At 40.2% G+C, this 22,034-nt stretch overlaps 1 protein-coding gene across 1 annotated transcript; it reads right to left on the minus strand.

The window, feature by feature from the left end:
- On the minus strand, positions 2,857–7,760 carry LOC109840541 (AP2-like ethylene-responsive transcription factor At1g16060). Its single transcript, XM_020409218.1, has 8 exons — positions 7,338–7,760; positions 7,148–7,230; positions 6,999–7,007; positions 6,807–6,895; positions 6,575–6,648; positions 6,435–6,485; positions 5,534–5,612; positions 2,857–3,664 (listed from the first exon to the last, which is right to left on the minus strand). Exons 1-8 carry the CDS (start codon positions 7,481–7,483, stop codon positions 3,113–3,115), a joined length of 1,083 nt encoding a protein of 360 aa, XP_020264807.1. The 5' UTR covers positions 7,484–7,760; the 3' UTR covers positions 2,857–3,112.

The following is a 22,034-nucleotide window of genomic DNA, read 5'->3' on the forward strand; positions in this document are numbered from 1 at the left end:
ATGAAGCTTGAACTTGGATCTTGAACTTTGAATAGCAAGGCTTCACCGACATTCCGCCAACCTCCTTTGGATATGATCGTTGAAGCTCTATTCCTTCCATCCTCCAACTACGTTGTTTGTCTACAATACATAGGAATGCACAAACACTAGACAAACAACATTAGTAATAAATTGTTTGTAAATCATCATCAAAGCAAGAAGGCCAACAAAGGGTATGCTCAATGACATCAAATCATTACAATTCGCAGATGACACTCTTATTTTCTGTAAAGCTACCTCCTCTGACATCTCCAACCTCAAGTCTATCCTTTACCTATTTGAAGAAGTCTCTGGTCTTGCCATCAACTTCTCTAAATCCAACCTCTACTATAGTGGCAAATCTTCTCCTAAGGGGACACTATTGGCCAACATCCTCAACTGCTCATTTGCAACTCTTCCTTTTATATATCTCGGTCTCCCTTTGATAAGAGGCTCTTTATCTAGAGCCGATTGGTAACCTCTTCTAGACTCTCTCAACCGTAAACTCTTCCAATGGAAAAGCAAACATATGTCGATTGGTGGCAGATTGGTGCTTCTTAAATCAGTCCTCTCCTCCGTTCCGCTCTACTACATGTCCTTCTTCAAGCTCCCCTCATGGCTCATCAAAAATATTGACAAAATTAGACGTAACTTCCTGTGGGGAGGATCTGCTGATCACATTGCTAGCAATAATCCAGTCAGATGGGGGGCTGTTTGCTCTCCTAAGGTTTGTGGAGGACTGGGAGTTCTCAACCTTCATCTCTTCAATATTTCCCTCCTCTCTAAATGGATTTGGAAATTCTTCGACAACAACAATCATATTGGAAGGGTTCTCCAATCCTTATATCCATCCAACCTCCACAATCCAAATCCTGTTCATTATTCCAAATTCTGGAGAGATGTCCTTTCTTGCTATCAATTCTTCTCTGGATTCGTTAATTGGACTCTTGGAAATGGTTCGAAGATCCTCTTCTGGGAAGACTAATGGACGAGGCCTAACTCCCTTGCCAGCCTCTTTCCGAAGGCTTACCTTCTTGCCTTCTCCAAACATGTCCCCACTTGTTCCCATGGTAGATATCAGGGGGATATTTGGACTTGGAAACCCATCATCAGGCGCCCTATTAACGAATGTGATAGAAGTCAGGTGCTTCATCTCTTGCAATTTCTGGCAGCTTGCAATTTGTAGCCCTCCACTGCAGCGGACAATCCATCTTGGTCTATATCCTCCTCTAACATATTTTCTGTCAAGTCTCTATACTCAATTCTTGCAGACGGAGGATTGCGCCACCAATTCAATGCTATCATTTGGAACAATTTGCTTCCAAGTAAAGTTCAAATTTTCTTCTAGCTCTTGAGTTTATTCAGACTAAAGACCAAGGACATATTAGCTAATCAAGGATGGTTAGGGGACTCCTCTTGCACCTTCTGCAATTCCCAGGAATCCTATGATCACTTATTCCTTGAATGTGCATTCACCAATCAGATTTGGGCTCCATTCCTCTCTAGGTTAAATATAGGCCCTCTCCCAGCAAGCATCAGGCAGTGTTTAGCTATCTGCTATGACTCATCCATCCGATCTTCAGCTCGTCATCTTTGGAGAATATGTTTTCCAACCATCTGTTGTGTCATTTGGCAAGCTAGGAATGACCGCATCTTCTCCAACTTGTTCAGCACTCCCCAGCAAATTATCAACAAATCGGTTAATTTTCTTATTTTCTGGACAGGTGCATCAGCCTCCAAGAAGTCCATCAAACTGAAGCATATCCTCCACTCCTCGGGCATCCCAGACATTCTGGAATCAAGTGAAGATAGCAACAGCCCCCCTGACCTCTCAGTTTCTCAGCAGGTTCTTCCTGCAGCTAGCAGGCCGAAACCCACTTCTAGGGTTCCTTTTGTTCTATAATGAACCTTTCTGTTGTTGTCTGTTTCATTCCCCTGAGACTATCCATTTTGTTGTCTTATTTGTTCTTCCTTTTGGTAAGTGGGTCGGAACAATGAAGATGTTTCCTTATTGGTGACGACAAGGCCCTCTCTCGGTAGTTCACATCTTCCATTTGTCCCTCCTACCTTCACCTTCCATAGATTTGTTTATGTAAATTCTTACCCTCCTTATATTTTGCATATATATACATGAATAGGGCTTATGGCCCTGTTTTTTTCTTCAAAAAAAAAAGTAGTAAAAGAAAAAATAATCTCTTAATCTACTTCATCACGTTTTTGTACATGGGTACTCTCATGTCATATGATACACATTATTCTATTCAGGTATACGTACATGAGTCTAACCTTAGAGTAGTCGTTTGTGCATCTTTAGATCCCTCCTTTCAGAGTTATAATTTTATACTTTTACCATAAAATGTGTGATTAAGATTTTGTTAAGTTGAATCTTACAATTTTCCCTTTTAAGGCGATTCTATATTAGCTTCTAACTTTTTTTCATTTGCAAAGAAAATATAAGGAAAAGTCATTGTAAATGATAATTGAATGTTCTATGTATTTTTGCTTTGTTATTGATGACAAAGAAAAGGGCATGCATATGCAGACAAGATTTATAAATGCACAGGAGAGAAATTAAATGAAGAGTTGGACTCTCTTCACTATCGAAAACTAGACGCTTAATTACTTTCGATTTACGACATTAATTGTTTAATGAACTGTCGCTCAATAAGATGTACATATAGTTTGTATTTTCCAGTACTCTGTTTAGCGACGCATTTCTTTTTCTTGAAACCTTCCATTATTTGATAAAATTTACTAAACAGCCCATGTAAAGCGAGGAAAACTAACATTTAAATGATCATAACAATGCTCTACATATATTGTTATAAAAATCCAAAATAACTTATTAATCAATCTCCCATATATAATTCCTCATTTGAAGAATTCGCCATAACAAATATCTATCTACATTATTTGTGAAAAACAAATAAACCAATCATCAGCAACTTTGTCCTAAACATATATATCAACTCTCTCTCTCTCTCTCTCTCCCCCATTGCCTCCTATTCACAAAACCTACAAAGAGGAGGAAGAGATCAATGAATATAATTCTTTATAGGAAAGAAATATTGATACGTCTGCAATAACGCAGCTTTCATGCATCAAGCTCGCATTGAAATATCGGAGACACAAAAGTGTTAAGATCTCCAAATATGGCATCTTCATCTCCGTCAGCGGAGCTGCCAACATCATGACACTCGAAGTAAGTCTGTATATCATCGGGAAAACTGCACCTGGACGGTCTATTTTCTGACTCTGGCGGTGACGATGGCCCACCAATGGCCGAAGTCCTCTCGAGCATCTCCTTGAATTTCGGTGATTGGAGGAGGAGGCCGAGGGCAGATGACGCATTTGGGGTCGGACGAGGCTGTGGGAGTGATGAGGGGATATCTGCAGTATTCTGTTGTTGTGAATGCAGTTGCAGCTGTTTGTTTTGTTGTTGTTGTTGTTGTTGTCGAGGTTGGAACGTGAAATCGTGATCGTCAACGGGGTTAACGTTAGGAATAGAGTTGAGAGTAGGGCTAGGGTTTTCGGGGTTAGGGCGGAGCCATTTTATGTATCGGCTAAGATCGAAGTTTGTGACTGCATTGAGGCCGCGGTAATTCGATTGCCGCCATGGTCGTAGGCGTGCCGGCCTGCTTTCTGAGTTGCTGCAGCCGATATCAAACGGATCAATTATTAGATGCTAATTAAGGAGTTTTATTGACTGCAATTATCGAAATGCTTAAAGTATTTGAGCACACATATTGCATATTTCAAGATGGAACTTAATTTAGGGGAGTTTTTGGTCACCTAGCAAGAATACATGAAAAACTTTAGAATGGTTTTTGAGCACCACATGATATGCCCCCCCTTAAAACCTGTACTCTAAACCTGTTCAATTATAGGCCACATTATATATATAAGTAAAAGCCGGGAGAAACTATCTAGTAAATTACTGTCAAGGGGATAAATGCTTGGATCAGTTTACTAATCAAAGTTTGAGTTTTCTATCTTTTTATGTCCCGTCAAAGGATCAAAGGATAATACCACTGTACCAAATCCCTGAAGTTGTAATAAGGATTGAGAGTTATAATTTTATATTGTAACAGGTTCTAATTACACAATTTGAGTAATCTCTCTCTCTCTCTCTCTCTCTCTCTCTCTCTCTCCCCCTCTGTGTGTGTGTGTACTTTGGAACATCATTAACTGAGTACTAGATGCGAACCACCTGATTGTTTCTCTGGACTCTTGGAAGTAATTGAGCAATAATGAGCTGCTATGGTTGATGTCAATTAAAACAAAAAAGAACTTAACAAAAGGCACGAATTCAATAATGTCAAGCACTCGCTGGTTGTTAGTAGCTTACCGTAAGACTGGGTTTTGATGGGATGCCAGTAGGTTACCATAAAACTATGGTGCAAAGAACAGTTGAGAGGTTGGTAGGTTTTTATTGCTTCCTACTTCTAACTAACTAGATTTTATTGACTTGGATTCTCCTATAGCTCACTGATAAATATCTTTGAAATAGTTCCTATTGCTTAACGGTTTTTGGCACTCTATAAGAGAGGAGAGAGAAAAAGAGAAATGAATTATGCACAGAAATTAATACAAATCAGGGGGCATGAGTTATTCATTTCTCTCTATCTCTCTCCTCTCTTATAGAGTACCCATGGGCACTCTATAGAAAAACCGAACTAAGAAAATCCCTCATCATGATCAGGAGGACTCAATTCTTTCAAGAAAATCTTTGAAAATTGTACGTGAACATCTCAAATTCATTAATTCCAATTCCAAGAAAGCAGACAAGATATTCGAACTTGAGACCGTTGATCAGGAAGCAAATCCACCCGACTATCCTGATCGATAGATCCCCGATGGGCCGGTACTACTTGAAATAGTTCGATGGAAGATTTAAAGTGAGGAGGTTAATGGGGCCCTAATTGCCCAACCTAATTAAATCAACGTGGTATTATTTTATTTTCTTTTTTTGCATATGAAGCTACCAAATATAATTAAGTAGATGGACAACAGTGCAAGAGACAATGTAGAGCAACAATATTGTAGTAGTTTAGAATTGTTTTTATAGCCCATTTAAGAGGTCATAATAGTTGGCTTACATATCTTTCATTTTCCATATGTAGTTGCATTTAAGAGCTGTTTTTCAGTAAAAGGGGTGAAAATTCTATTTTGATTCCAAGGGTTCTTTCTAACTTCAATTTTTTTTGGATATGGGATTCTCCTACCGTCTAGCAATAAGCTTAAGGGAGAATCAAATCCATGGCTTCCATAAGTCATCCAAATTCAGGGACTTGGCTATTTAGATACATATAATTGAATTCTCTCACACGTAGCTTTTCATGCATATATAGATCCTCCAATTATAATTATTTGTTTTCTTGTGGAACTACAGACTCCGAAATATTCCGAATAGAATTTTTCATGTCAACGAGTATAAAATTTTAATATATTTGTTATTGAAAATTATAAAAGGATATAGGAAATGCTCATAAAGATATATATATATTTTTTATATACCGTATGTTCCAAGGTATAGGTACTTGTTGCCGAATACACGACCAATTCTTGCTTCCCATCTTCCATTGTGGTGATGTCTGCACATAGTTAAAATAAAAAAATATAAAAAACTTCTTGTCAAAATTAAACAATAAAAAGTTAATCTGAAAAAATTACAAAAGATTTTAAAATAAATTATGTTATTCAAAATATTAAACTATGATTTATGTATATGTACTTATTTCGAATTTTGTTACTTATAGTAATATTGTTGTTTTATTCATATTTTTTTGTCACCATAAAAATGTCCCTAAAAGAATTAAATGAGATTTGAGTTCCATAGCTCTTACATGACAAGTTATTAGTTTATTTCATCAAACGAGAACTAGAAAAGATCCAGTAAGGATCTCATCAGAACCATCCCCAGAGAAAGGAGGTGATTTACACTATTTATTGAATAGTCACTACTCTAACCACCCATGTATGGTATAGGTCATATCATTTTATCCGATATTATATGAGATTTTTTGTTAGATTCCTTACTAGAAAAGATCAACTAATCAAAGAGGGTACACAACAAAAGTGAGGATGAGATATAATTCGTATTCCTAACAAACAAGAACATTTGTAGGTAAGGTAACCAACTATGAAGAACCGAAACCTACAATAAAGGAAGAATTTGTCAAAGCTCGCACCTTAAAATCTCAACAAACCCTAGTACTCCTAAGCACTAATAGTCAAAACTTATCCACTATAATTTGATTACTATGGATGATTAGGAATAATTCCAAAGATTCCACTACCGTTTACCAAATCATACCTAACTAAAGCCCAAAAAACAACATTTCTATTCTAACTTAATTTTCATTGAACTTTATATATTTTTTATTTCATCAAAAAAAAAAGTTGAAAATTAATACCTTGCCACTCCTCTATACTTTGATACTCCTCTTGAGAATCCGCTGCTCTTCCTGCAATATTAAACATATGGTTACTAAACATATGATCATACTAATTGAGATATAGTATGAGCAGTTTAAGTTAATTTTCCCTTAATTACCTCCTTAAGGACCCAATATATTCTTCTTTCGACTGCCCTTCCATTTCCTTGAGCTCCTCTTGGTACGTAGATAACTGAAAATTAGTTAACAAATTACTTGATTTTATATATCTTCATTAAACAAAAATGTTTAAGATAGTAGTAAATTTTTAGGCAACAATAATAAAGGAACATGTGAATCATTTAATGCAAAAAAGGTGGAAAAACACGTAAAAGAAAAAATTAATGGTACCGGGAAGTTGAGTATGGTGTCATGGCCCCAGTACTTCAATGCAGCTAAGTCATAGGCATGAGCTGCAGCTTCTTCATCATCATACGCACCTGTAAATTAATTTATTTTTTTCAAAATTAAAAAAAAACTAATATTAACAAAATTGGAAATTATCTAGTGAGATAATATATATAAGCAATGAATCAAACCTACCCAGATAAACTGCATTGTATAGATTGGATTTCGCCAACCAAATGGAAAAGAAAAAAAACAAACATATATAATTAGAACTTGATTAAACCAAAATTTGATTATGTAGAAAACAAAACACCGGAAAATAAGAAAAAAAAATTTTATAGAACCTTGTCTCCCTTTTTTGTTTTGAGATTCGTTCCAACAATTCTTATCCCATAAATGAGCCTCATATCGCCCCGTCCATCGATGCCTATATCGATAGCGGTCAGTACGCAATTCAAAAAAATAAAAACAGTGAAGTAATAAAATAAAATAAAAAAAATCGAAAAGAGAAATCATATATATATATATATAAACCTTGTGACTCCTCTATAAATGGAGCTGCGTTGTGAAGGAGATTCTCTTGGTACACTCTTCCTCTTTCTCTTCACTTTAGCGCCATTGTTGTTAACGGTGTTGTCACCGTTGCTGTTCTCATTGTTGGTGCCCTTGCTCTTTGCCATTAGCTAGCTCTTAATTAACCAAATTAAGATATTAGAGAGAGAGAGAGAGAGAGAAGAAAAGAGATTTGTTTTAGAGAGAGGCTAGGGGGGGAGAGAGATGACTAAGTCCTGAAGAGCGTAGAGCTTTAAAGGGGAAACAATAGAAGGGTGTGGGGGCGGCAGAGGGCACTTTTTTGGAACTTTAGCCAATTGGCTAATTTTATCTTGGCCGGCTCTCAATTAGAGTCATTAGAGATCGAGCAATGAGCCTCTAAATCTCTCTCTCTCTAATTTCTCTCTCTAGATGGATGGCCGTCTTTAAACGGCCTCTCGTCCTATCTATGCATTGGCTCTAGCTATGTTATTGGTATTGCCACGATACGGTGTATTTTGCGTGGGAATGTAATTAATTTGGAGAAGCAAATATATATTAATAAAGTTATAGGTTATTTGTTGGTATCGTTGTTGTATGCTACTCTTGGGGAACTTGGGATCGGGTCACCTAATGTGGGCTTACCTCTAAAATGAGTTTAGGCCCCGTTTGGTTGTAAAAGAAAAAGCCTGAAAGCCTGACAATTAAGCCAAAATCGCCTCTTAAAAAGACGATTTTGGCTTAAAGCCTGGCAAAAGTCAGGCTTTTATCACGCTTTCAGCATTGTTATTATGCAACCTAACATGGCCTTAGTCAATTGGAGTTTTAGTTAGGTGCATGGATTGATTGGTGTAGTGACTTTTGGATGCAAGGGAATTTTTTCCATTAAATTTGATCCTTTTACCATTGGGTGTGTTTCCTTTTCAACTTTTTGGATGTGACCCATCGATCTTTTGTGGGAGATCTCTCCCAGTCCCTCTATTTGATTAAGGCTATGAAACATGAAGGTTTTGACTCGTGAGAAATACGTGAGCTTCTATTTGATAGGAGTACTCAAGGGGCGCTACAGTGATTGTGTTAATTAGGCTGTGTCTAATGTTGTGTGCTGAGGTAGGTAAAAAAAAAGTTGAACATTCGGCATTAGTATGTTGCCTACGTTAGAATATCAAGTCAAATGGGATTATATTAACTAGACTTGAACTCTCCGTTTAGATTTTTCTCCAACTGGCGACTCGCTTCATTTGACGTCCTCTCAATATATTTCCTACTCAATCGTATCTTAATCTTACCGGTTTGGTTAAAGCTGCATCAGTCACAGAAATTATAAAACCAGGAGTGAGGTATTAATGAGAGATTACTAGATTCAAAATCTCCGCTATATTTTGCTTGATAAATGATGGGCAACAGTTCTCAGAAGAAGATTGATTCCCTAGGTGAAAAAGGAGTGGATGTTGTTATTGTTATGTAAATAATTTGCGCCATGAACTAAAATCATAGTAAAGTGATTTATCACATGTACAGGTCAGGTCAACTGATTACTGGGAGCACGTTTAACCTCTAACAAATTAATGTATATTTTTTACTTTTCGTTTATAATAAATAATAATAAATACAAGATGTCAATTACTCAATAGAACACTATCCCCATTGGGATCAACTTTTATTAGAAAATATTAGGCTGAAATCAAGTTGCCATCAAGGAAAATTTTAGTAGCCTTCTTTAATTTGAACCAGATTAATCAGCACATTTCCCTATGTAAATGTGTGATCTTCTCTCTAGTAAAAAGCCAAAAATTCCAATATATTTGTCACCTAATTAAACCAGCAAATCTAACACTACTTCTCCAGATCCAAATTAATTAAATATAATCCTTTTAGTCTAACAGTACTTCACCAGACCAAATTAAGATTTTATATTTAATACAATTAGATGACCAAGTACATAAGGGTGATTTTTTTTCCCCTCTTCTTTAATTCTTGTGCGCGTGAATCCATATGTGTGTGCATAGATAAGTAGAAGTGGGGATGCAGCAGTAGCGATGCGTGCTATCTACATTCATAATACTATGTGCATAGTTAAGTATTCTTGTGGGTGTGTGAATTACTGTGTACACGCATACATTAATACAGTGTGTGCAAGTGTCTTGTATATCGGTAGTGGGTACTGTTCACACAGATCCGACGGTTGGGGTTGATTTGTCTTTTGATCGAGGATTTGGAGACGGATTTTGGTGATCCACGAGTCGTTCCTAGGTTTTTCGACGTGCTGAGTTCGTTTTTTACGTCGGTTTTATCAAATTTAATCTCTACAGTGTCTAATTTGAATTTTGATTGCAGTTAGAGGATGATGACTTCTTCGGGTCTGAAGTTTGATATTCCGCTATTCAATGACAAGATAAATTTTACAGTATGACAGTGCACGGTTCAAGATATTCTTATGCAGCAGGGTGTTGATCAAGCTTTAGAGGATAAGAAACATAAAGGATTGAAGGATGCTGAATGGAGTTCTATGTAAAAGAGGACGGTTAGCACAATTTGTTCGACACTCGCCCCCGAGATCAAGTATAATATTATGCAAGAGACCAAGAGGGTCGTGGGAAAGGCTCGAGGGGATTTATGCATCGAAGTTGATGACCAATCGATTGTGTTTGAGGATAGAGCTTTATTCGTTGAAGATGAAAGAATGTATGATAATTCAAGACCATATCAATGCCTTTAATCAGCTAGTTTGCCAACTTATGAATATTGATGAGGAGATTAAAGAAGAAGAACATGCGCTACTCCTATTGTCTTCCTTGCTGAAGTCGTACAAGCCGTTAGTTCAGACGATAATTATAGGGAAACAGACTTTAAAATTCGACGATGTGACAGCACTCCTACGTGAGAATGAAAGAATGATGAGAAAGGAGAGCGCATCTAATGATGATGAGAATGCACTAGCTTTTGAATGTTCTATTCGAGAGAGAAGTAAGGGGAGATGTGATAATTATCGAGAAAGGTCAAAATCTCGGGCCCGAGATGACAGCGAAAAGGAGTGCTATTATTACGGAGAGAAAGATCAGATTAAGTTCAGATGTTCCTAGATGCGTGATGATTTAAAAAATATTAGACAGATAAAACTTTAAGAAAATGGGAAGAAGACGGACTCCTCGGTGGTTGTGTGTGATGAAGATGTGGTTTTATTGATTCAGAGTACATGTACTGATGTGAGTAACACTTGAGTGTTAGATTCTGCAGCCTCTATGCACGTTTGTAACAACAAAAAATATTTTAACACATTGAAGACAGATAAAGAATTTGACGACGTGGTTGTTGGAAACAACAAGAAGATGAAGGTTGAAGGTGTTGGAAGTGTTCGCCTCAAACTTCACACTGGAAAGGTCGGAATTCTTCATCATGTGAGATATGTGTCGTCATGTGGTGCTAATTTAATTTTGTTGGGTGAGATGGCATCACGTGGGTACAAGTATGTGGGTGAAGGAGAGTGGTGCAATGTGTATAGAGATGATGATTTGATTTTGCCAGGGAGGAAGAATATCAACCATATTTGCTATTTAGATGGGCGATCCGTTAATAGTGTAGGTTACTCTTCTCAGACTCTTGTCCACAATGGAGAGGTGAAGAACAAGATGAAGAGAGTGAGTTTTTTGAAGCCGTTAAGACACTTGGAGATTTTTCGTTGAGGGAGGATATGTTGAGTATCAACTCAAACTCCAAGTTAGTATAGTATTTTTAATTCTTTGTATAACTTCATGAGAATTAGATAGGATTAGAGATCTATCATGATTAGGAGTTTGGGTTCCATCATGATTAGGAGTTTGAATCTTATTCTAATTAGGAAGTTAGGTTAGAGATAGAGTTTTGGTTTCCCTATATATGTCATTCTATTGTTAGAGGAAAAACTAAGAAGAATGAGAAGAAGTGTAGAGAGAATGAGAGAGAGAGAGAGGGTTTGGCAGTCTTTGTCCGTACAAAAGATTATAATTTGGAGGTGATAGTGGATTGATTTTGATCCCGTGGTTTTTCCCTATTGAGGGTTTTCCACGTTAAATCTTTTGTGATTTTATTTGCTGCGTTTGATGGCTTTTTTGGGATTTTTGCGAGATCTAAAAATCCCTACAGGCGCACTCCTATACGTGTGCAATGTGCATGTGCTTGTGCGTGTATGTGTACATGTAAAGTACAAGTTCATGCATGCATGCATGTTTTAGCATATATATGTATGTGCATGATGTGAGCGGACGTGGCCCCACCCACGTGCTGCTGCTTTTGTTTCCGCGTGATTAAGAAGCCGGCTGTTTTTTGTTTCCGCGTGATTAAGAAGCCCAAAGCCCACGAACCTGATTTCATGAACCCGAAGCTATATAAATAGCTTCCTAGGGTTTTTGTGTGATTTTGTGCGAAGGAGGCGTGCAATTAAAAAGGAGCGGCTACAGTGCAAAAGGCCGGGGATTGCTTTTGGCGGCTGCAGGTTTGCAAAAGCAGAAGAAAGAAAAGAGCGCAGGAGATTTGTTTGCAGCTACAGAAGTCCTTTTGTGTATCCCCTTTGAGAGATTATTTGTGTGAGGGATTTGAGAGTTTGTGTGAGGGTTTAGATTGAGTGATTGTAAACCCCAATTGTATCTCTCCCTCTAATAGTAGATCTCCCCCTCCTTGCCCCGTGGACGTAGGCAGTTTGCCGAACCACGTAAAAGTTGTGTTCTTGTCGTGATTTGTAATAGCTTGTAGGATCCCTCGACTGCGCACAACAAGTGGTATCAGAGCTCCGGGTTGGACTTGGGAGCTTGTTTGAAGGATTCGCTGAAGGATTCTTATTTGAAGATTAGATCGACAATATGGGTGAAACAAGCACATCGGGATCGTCTCTTACGAAGACGATACATAGTTTGAGCATCAATAACATGAAGATTGATGTTCCGAAGTTCGACGGCAAGATTAATTTCGGATTGTGGAGGTGTCAGGTGATGGACGCCTTGGACGCTCAGAATTTGGAGGAGACTCTTGAGTTACAAGAGAAACCTGCCGAGATGGAAGCTAAGGTTTGGAAGAAGATGAATAGTAGGGCGTGTGGAGTTATTCGGTCATGCTTGACGCCGGATCTTATTTATGACGTGATGAACGAGACTTCGGCGAAGAAGATGTGGGAAACACTCAATGAAAAGTATCTTACTAAGAGCATTGAGAATCGGCTTCACTTGAAGAAGAGGTTTTACCAGTTCAAGATGAAGAGGGGAGTTTCCATTAGGGAGCATGTTAATAACTTCACAAAGCTACTTTCAGACATGGCTAATGTGGATATCATGGTTGAGGATGAAGACAAGGCGATGCTACTTTTGTGTTCGTTGCCAGATGATGATTTTGGTACGTTTGTCCTAACTATGATTAATGGAAGAACTACTGTTAGTTATAAGGAGGTGACCTCAGCGTTGGTGAATTATGAGTTGAGGAAGAGTGTTGATGAGTCCTCCGAGAAGGCATCGGGAGATGCATTAGTAGTTCATGGCCGTGGTTCAAACCGAAGCAGGAGGTCGCAGTCTAGAGGTGCACATCGTGGGATTCGTAGGAATCAGTGTGCCTTTTGTAAAAAGGATGGACATTGGAAAGCCGAATGCCCAAAGTTAGATCGAGCCGAGAAGAATAAGGGGAAAGCTGTACAAGCTCCAGAGGTGAATGTTGTCAAGACTAGTGGCAACAATTCAGATTCGGATTCTTCAGGCTATTCGTTGTCTGCACTACCGTCAGTTTGTGTTGCCAACTCTACAGAGTGGATGTTGGATTCAGGTGCTTCATACCACATTTGCCCTAGGAGGGATTGGTTCTCTAGCTTTCAGAAGTTGGAAAGAGAGCATGCTCTATTGGTGGTATTGGTACTGTTCGGATTAAGATGAGTGACAGGATGGTGTGGGAGTTGGAAGAAGTGAGGTTCGTTCCGCAGTTGTCGAAGAACATCATTTCACTAGGAGCTTTGGTGGCATCTGGCTATAAAGTGACCTTGGTGGATGCACGTTTGAAGGTCACATTGGGGTCCATGATTGTGATGAAGGGCGTCAAAAGGAGCAATTTGTATTATTTACTTGGAAGCACGGCGATTGATAGCGAGATGACGACTTTATCAGATTCGGCTAGACTATGGCGTTGTTTGATGCTGGGTTATTTGATTGGTAATACCGTGCATAGGTTATTGAGGAGTGCTTTGACCTACAGTTTGAAGTCCTGTGAACCCATTGGTGTAGGCGTCAAAAAATACTTACAGACATCCAAATACCACTCAAGACAAAGAGAAAGGCATCATTGGGAGGTAATCATTTTGTAGTTTCCGTAGTTGGTGATTGTTCTAGGTACAATATTAGGGCGACCAGTTTTCGTTGGTGTAAAGTCCTAGAAGTCAACAACAATTGGAAGAAGTGTATTGGCAGAAAGGTAACTCGTTGTGGGAGGTACAAGAGGGACCTATATCTGCATTTGTGCCGAGCTCACGGCAATAGGAGACACTTCATTGGTATGAAAACTTTAAGGCGACGAGATGAGATGGCAGATTTGGGGAGCTGTTCCTTTCTGGAGGAGGATCGGCGTTTGATGTCGAGCATTGGCGTTGGTGTGCAGGCTATGACATGTTTGAGCCATCTTATGTATAGGTTGCCGACTACTGCATGTATAGATATGGGATCTGATGGAGCTGCTTCAGTTTTTGGGTTGCGTCGGATGTTAGGCTACCCAGCACTTGGTCACATCGTGGATGTGAGATTTGATCCGATAGCACATTTGGGATTCAGAGGCGTGTTTGATTATCAGGTATTGGCTTCTGATTTTGTTCTGAGCAGGTATGTCACGTTTAACTCTCGGCAGGTGGAGAGTGGTGATCAGATCATTAGGATATCACAGCGGGTGGAGAGTGATGCTACTCCACGTTGGGTGGAGACTCCAGATCATACTGTATCATTTGGGATTCCAGCTGAGGTGACACAGATTGGGGATCATTTGGATTTGGATGCAGATGATGGGTTGGATTCGATTGCAGCTGATGGACTTAATTTGGATACGGCCATTGGTTCACCTCAGATGGAGGTGTTTGATTTATCTCAATTTGGAGCTATTGGGAGTGCTATCAGTTGTAGATCGTTTGGTGATATTGAAGAAGAGTTGCAGACTTTTCTATTTGTTTGAGGGCCTTTGGAGACCATTTGGGTGAACTACGTTCGGCTTGATTCCTTGGGCAAGAGGATACGTAGGCAGTCTTTATGATGCAGTCGGTTTGGATTAGTTGGGGGTGAGATCGATTTGGTGAGCGACATCTACATTTTGGGTGAGTGTTTGCGCTCCCATTTGAGTCTCAGCAAGTGAGGCATTTGGTGTAGTCGGTGTAGGCTCAGTTTGATTTGGTGAGTAGATACTATTTGGTTTGGGTTGAGTGTTCGCACTCCCGTTTGGGTCTCGACCTGTTGTGGATGGAGACCGTTGTCATGAGTCCGTTGCCATGGCATACTGGATGCAACAAGTGAGACATTTGTTTTGGTTGGTGTCGGCTCAGTTTTGGGAAAACTTCACCGAGGTGGAGAATTGTGAGCGGACGTGGCCCCACCCACGTGCTGCTGCTTTTGTTTCCGCGTGATTAAGAAGCCGGCTGTTTTTTGTTTCCGCGTGATTAAGAAGCCCAAAGCCCACGAACCTGATTTCATGAACCCGAAGCTATATAAATAGCTTCCTAGGGTTTTTGTGTGATTTTGTGCGAAGGAGGCGTGCAATTAAAAAGGAGCGGCTACAGTGCAAAAGGCCGGGGATTGCTTTTGGCGGCTGCAGGGTTGCAAAAGCAGAAGAAAGAAAAGAGCGCAGGAGATTTGTTTGCAGCTACAGAAGTCCTTTTGTGTATCCCCTTTGAGAGATTATTTGTGTGAGGGATTTGAGAGTTTGTGTGAGGGTTTAGATTGAGTGATTGTAAACCCCAATTGTATCTCTCCCTCTAATAGTAGATCTCCCCCTCCTTGCCCCGTGGACGTAGGCAGTTTGCCGAACCACGTAAAAGTTGTGTTCTTGTCGTGATTTGTAATAGCTTGTAGGTTCCCTCGACGCGCAGTCCTAGAGCTGACGAGAGGAAGAGCTGATATCTCACTTTGATGAGATATCTGGCTTTTGGTTCTTGTTTCCTTTGAGAAACGAGAATTTCATTGTGATCTAATCTCTTGTTGTGCACCTTGTGCACCGGAGGTGCTGCCGAAATTTTCCGCTGCGCACAACACATGAACCCAATATGCACAAATATATTTTTTGTGCGCACATGAGTGTATACATGAATGGATGTGGTGCATCCATCATGCTTGCATGCATCTGCTTGTGCATGTACATGTTTGTGTATGCATGTCAAATGTGTGTTTTTGTGTCCATGTACATAATCTGTGATGACAATCCAAAACCAAGTCTTTTGTTTCGGGCCTCAATGATAGATATTTAACAGATTAATAATTACAGTTTTTTCTCCTTCTTTGTCTCAAATGAAGGTCATGAGCATTGGAACAATGAGTTAATGCTTGGCCTTCCTTCTTGTCTCCTAATGCAGCTAAGGTTATCCAGACAGTTCAAATGCGCTTTCCTTTTTACATATACGATACTACCTCAGTGCTATTGAGATTTTGTCTAGAAGATCAGATTATTTAAATTATTAGTTTACAGGACCCCATTTTTATTTAATTTATTCATATTGGATAAAGGACAGTCCAAAAGCCAGCCAGTACTTGGGTGGCATTCGAGCCACAACCTCTCACACAATTCTTTTGTTTCGAGCCGTAACCCCAATATTCACTAGCTGCAGGTTTGCAGGTTTTGCACCTAGACAGCAAAACAAATAACAAATTTGGAAATCACTATGATATTTGCTTAGTAATGAAAATTTAATCTCTAATAAACTAGCCTCAACTGTTAGATAAAGTATGTGATGGATCCTATCCAGGGTCCACATGATGGTCCAAAGTACTGACCCAGCAGTTCTCCCTCTATTAGTCAAACATTAATAGAATTGAAAATTCTCTCGACTATTATCAAGCCTACTTTAGTTGTTGGCGGTTCATGGAATTTTTAATGAGCTTGTTACATGTTCTCTCAGCCATTGATCATTATCGACAGATGTTATTGGACCTCAAGCTTTCAATAGCCGCTGGTTTTAGTACAGGAGAAACATTTGAGTGAATGCTAAACCCAAGCCTAAATTTTAGGGTGGCAGTTGAAAGAAGCTCAGTAAGCTTCTCATCATTTAACCTCACAACTCATTTTTCCTACAATCATAAAGCTTGTCACATTTTGAGAGAGCGAAATTTTCTAACATTAGCACGCTCACTTACTCAAACACGTATGTGCGATGTTGTCCGAGGCCAAAGATACTTAGGGTGCAAGAATTTGTACAAACTACAAACATATAAATTGTGTGAGATTGCAACTGCATCAAGTTATGCATTGGATGTGAATTCTATTCGTCAGACATGAAAATTACAGATAAATTGTACATCAAATCCATCAAGATGCATCACCTTAATATACAATTTTTGAGAGTCGATGGCAGACAGCTTTAAAAAAATGGATAAACATGCAGGAAAATTATGTGGGATTGATCCAGGAAAGAGATTCCAAAATATTCAGGGAAAAAACAGAAAAGAAAAATATTGAAGTACTATTTAAAGGATTCTGCAAGATTCAACAAATTGCGTGTGGAGTTCAATGATGATAGATTGGCAGGCTGGTACTCAAGTTCAGTTCTTGGTGTAAATATCGAGTTCAGTACTTTTAAGGACAACTTTTTAAAAACGACCGTTTTTCAATATTAATAAGCAAAATCGACCGTTTACAAAAATATTCAGCAAAATCGACCATTTTTAGTGAAAAATGGTTGATTTTACAGTTTTCCAACTGCACGGGACTACTAGTCCCGTGCAGTTGTCTCAAAAAATCTCCGCCCTCTCTCTCAGCTCTCCTGGCTCTCTCATTAATCCTCCGTCTCCCTTGATTGGACCCATTGATGTAGAACACACAGCAGACATGTTTTTGTCAAAGTGAGACAGTCGCTAGCCCAAATGCGGGCCTGGTCGAAGAAAATAACATGTTTCGAAGAAACGGCCGTAACTTTCAAACCGTATGTCGGAATTGGACGAATTATATATGAAAATCGACTATCTCGACGAGACGGAGCCATCCAAACCGACCCCATCGGGTTCGGTTTGCGTTCTCAGATTCGCCAAATTCCTTACGGTTTGAGAGATAATTACAATTTTGTCCGTTTTTACTATTTTTAGTAATAATTTAGGAGTCTGTTTTGTTTAGGAAACAAATCCGATTTGATCTCAGATTTGACCGGTGGACTTTCCTATTCATAAGGAGTCTTTTTAGGAGTTTTAATGTTTTAGGAATTCTTTACCATTTTTGGTAAGTTGAGAGTCCTTGTAGGAATTAGAGTCCTTGTAGGAGTCTTGTTTCTTTTTCTATTTAAGAAGAGTCTTGTAAGCCCTAAAGGCATAACTTTTGATTAATAAAATTTTGTTTTTTCCTCAATATTTCTTCGTGGATTCGAAGATCGTTCTTTGTGGATTCAGAGAACACCCTTGGTGGATTCCGAGGTTACAACTTCTGCGCTGCGTCAATTGGTATCAGAGCCTTGTTCCTCCGATCCGATGGCAGGTGATGAAGCCCCTATCTCTCGAACTGAGTTCGATGTGCTAAAGGCCGATGTCAATCAGATAAAGACTGTCGTGGAGCGAATAGCAGCGGCAGTAGAGCGTCTGGAGATTACAGGAGATCGAAATCGCGTTGATGGTCGCCAACGACGTGAACCGACTCCGTATGAAGATTCCGACAGCGAGGAAGATCACTATGCACCCCCACGCCGCGGTGTTTATCGCAGAGACCGACGACAAAGGGATAATTATGACGCTGGAGGTTTCAAGATGAAGATGGATCTGCCATCTTTCAACGGGCAACTTCATATTGAAGAGTTTCTCGACTGGATTGCAGAAGTAGAGAGGTTCTTTGAGTATATGGAGATCCCTGAAGAACGTAAGGTTAAATTGGTGGCCTACAGACTCAAAGGTGGAGCTTCGGCTTGGTGGGAGTCTGTTTGTCTGAATCGATCTCGTCAAGGAAAGCCGAAGGTCGATAGGTGGGAAAAGATGAAGAAGCTACTGAGAGCCCGTTTCTTACCAAGTGATTATGAACAAGTTTTATTTGGGCAGTATCAGAATTGTAGGCAAGGTGGAAGAACCGTGGATGAGTATACGCAGAAGTTCTATCGACTGTCATCCCGCAATAATTTACACGAGAGCGAGGCGCAGCAGATGTCTCGATACATTGGGGGATTAAGGATAGCGATTCAGGATCGTGTATCTTTGCAGCAGACCTATACATTGGCAGACACGGTTAGCCTAGCCGAGAAGGTGGAAGGACAGCTTGGACGAAATATTAAAGGATCGTGGGCAGCTTCTGACGGTTCGCGCACGAACTTTAATCGTGGTGGGAATAAACAGTCTCAAACTGTTCCTGATCAAGATTCTACGACAGAAAAGGGCAAGGGGCCAGCGACGACTGCAGCGAAGAAGCCTACTCCAACGAACCCTTATGCCAAACCTGACCCGATCAAGTGTTATAGATGCGGACAGCCTGGTCATCGTTCCAATCAGTGCCCTAAAAGAGGTACTGTGAACATGGTGGATCATGAAGATGAGGATACAGACCGAGACAATGTTGAAGACTATGATGATGGGTTGGATGCTGATGATGGGGAACAACTCTCATGTGTTGTGCGGCGACTATTGTTGGCTCCAAAGGCAGAAGAACCACCACAGAGGCATAATATCTTTCGAACGAGATGTACGGTGCAACAGAAGATCTGCGATGTCATCATTGATAGTGGGAGCAGCGAAAATATTGTATCTCGGCGCATGGTGGAGAAGTTAGGGCTGAAGACGGAAAAGCATCCCGCTCCTTACAAGATCGGCTGGATTCGCAAGGGTAATGACGTACAGGTTGATGAAGTGTGTCGGGTATCCTTTTCCATTGGCCGAACTTATGTGGATGAGGCAATGTGCGATGTAGTAGAGATGGATGCATGTCACATGTTGTTAGGCAGACCTTGGCAGTTTGATGTTGATGCCACGCATAGAGGGAAAGATAACGTCTACATCTTTAAGAAGGATGGTCGCCGAATTGTGCTCAAGCCTCTAACCGAGAAGGGACCTGTCAAAACCATTGTGGCTGAAAAGAAGAATTTCTTGGTCGTTGACAATGAAGACTTTATGAAAGATGTGAAGCAATCTGATGAGATTTATGCCCTTGTAGTTTCGGGAAAAGAGGAGTCTGCCACTGTCGAAACTCCACATGAAGTACAGACCCTCTTACAACAGTTTGATGCAGTTATGCCTGATGATCTTCCTTCTGAATTACCCATGCTTAGGGACGTTCAACATCAGATCGACCTTATCCCTGGATCCCGACTACCAAATCTGCCACACTATAGGATGAGTCCGAAGGAAGGAGAGATTTTGCAGAAGCAGGTGGATGATCTCATCCAGAAGGGCCTTATACGACCTAGCATGAGTCCGTGTGCAGTGCCAGCACTACTAGTCCCAAAGAAGAACGGAGAGTGGCGTATGTGTGTGGACAGTAGGGCTATCAACAAGATTACGGTGAAGTACAGATTTCCTATTCCACGCTTGGAAGACATGCTAGACATGTTATCTGGTTCAAAGGTGTTCTCCAAGATAGATCTCAAGAGTGGCTATCATCAGATTCGGATTAGGGTAGGAGATGAGTGGAAGACTGCTTTCAAGACAAAAGAAGGCCTGTACGAGTGGTTAGTCATGACTTTTGGTCTTTCTAATGCCCCTAGCACTTTCATGCGATTGATGAATCAGGTATTAAAACCCTTTATCGGCAAGTTCGTCGTAGTTTACTTTGATGATATCCTGATTTATAGCCAGAGTGGGGCTGCACATCTGGACCACTTGAGGGAGGTACTAACAGTTTTGCAGGAGAATAAGTTGTACATTAATCTGAAGAAGTGCAACTTCATGACCAGTACCCTCGTGTTTCTGGGCTTTGTTGTTAGTGCAGAGGGTATTCATGTTGATGAAGAGAAGGTTCGTGCTATTAGAGATTGGCCTACCCCGAAGACTGTCAGCGAAGTTCGTAGTTTTCATGGCCTAGCAACATTCTATAGGAGATTTGTAAGAAATTTCAGCAGCATTGTAGCACCTATAACTGAATGCATGAAGAAAGGAAAGTTCAATTGGGGGGAAGAAGCAGATCGTAGCTTTTCACTGATCAAGGAGAAGTTGTCCACCGCACCTGTGCTTGCACTTCCAGATTTTCAAAAAGTCTTTGAAGTTGATTGTGATGCGTCCATCATAGGAATTGGTGGTGTTTTATCTCAGGAAGGGCGTCCAGTTGCCTTTTACAGTGAGAAACTAAGCGAAGCTCGACAGAAGTGGACCACATATGAGCTAGAATTATATGCCATAGTTCAGTCTTTGAAGCATTGGGAGCACTATTTGATCTCGAGAGAGTTTTTGCTTCACACTGATCATCAGGCCTTGAAGACCCTTAATAGTCAAACTACCATCAACCGTATGCATGCTCATTGGATTGCATATCTGTAGCGTTTCACCTTCGTTTTGAAGCATAAATCCGGGCAGCAGAATAAGGTTGCAGATGCACTCAGTAGGAGGGCTGGATTGTTGTAACTTTGAAGGTTGAAGTGATTGCGTTTGAGTATCTTAAGGAGCTGTATGCGGAGGATGACGATTTTAAGAAGATTTGGGATGACTGTCTTCAAAATAGATCAGTTAAAGGCTTTCATATTCAGGATGGTTATCTATTTCATGGCGATCAATTGTGCATACCCCAGAGTTCGCTAAGAGAGCAGATAATTCGAGACCTTCATGCTGGCGGACTAGGAGGACATTTGGGACGTGATAAGACAATTGCAGCCATTGAAGAACGATATTATTGGCCTCAGTTGAAGAAGGGAGCAGAAAGATATGTGCGGCGTTGTCCAATTTGTCAAGTTGCTAAGGGACAGTCTCAGAATACAGGATTGTATACACCCTTACCAGTTCCTGATGCGCTGTGGCATGATATTTCCATGGACTTTGTGTTGGGGCTGCCTAGAACCCAACGAGGTATGGATTCTATTTTTGTTGTGGTTGATAGGTTTTCAAAGATGGCGTACTTTATTCCATGCAAGAAGACTGCGGATGCGAGCAACATTGCCAATCTTTTCTTTCGGGAGATAGTTCGTCTTCATGGAGTGCCAAAGTCCATCACATCCGATAGAGATTCCAAGTTCTTATCACACTTTTGGAAGACTTTGTGGCAGAGATTCAACACTTCTCTCAAGTTCAGTACTGCCTATCACCCCCAAACGGATGGCCAAATTGAAGTGGTCAATCGCACCCTCAGCAATCTTCTTAGATCTATTTCTGGCGATCGACCAAAACAATGGGATCTTGCTTTGGCACATGCTGAATTTGCCTACAACTGTATGGAGAGTCGGACTACATGCAAGGCACCCTTTACAATTGTGTATGGAAGGCTTCCGAATCACTATCTTGATCTAGCCCCGCTGCCTAAACTTCCTGGACAGAGTGTTCCTGCAGATCATATGGTTGAAAAGATACGGGCTATCCAACAGGAAGTAAAGGAGAAGATAGAACAGTCTAATGCTAAATA

Source organism: Asparagus officinalis, chromosome 5, assembly GCF_001876935.1.
Source record: "Asparagus officinalis chromosome 5, Aspof.V1, whole genome shotgun sequence".
NCBI classification, from domain to species: domain Eukaryota; kingdom Viridiplantae; phylum Streptophyta; class Magnoliopsida; order Asparagales; family Asparagaceae; genus Asparagus; species Asparagus officinalis.

Coding starts and splice junctions, on each gene's coding strand:
- LOC109840541 (XM_020409218.1), bottom strand. CDS start 7,483: ATGGCAAAGAGCAAGGGCACCAACAATGAGAACAGCAACGGTGACAAC. Junction 7,231..7,337: donor ATTTATAGAGGAGTCACAAG/GTTTATATATAT, acceptor CTATCGATATAG/GCATCGATGGACGGGGCGAT. Junction 6,649..6,806: donor ACACCATACTCAACTTCCCG/GTACCATTAATT, acceptor ACTAATTTTCAG/TTATCTACGTACCAAGAGGA.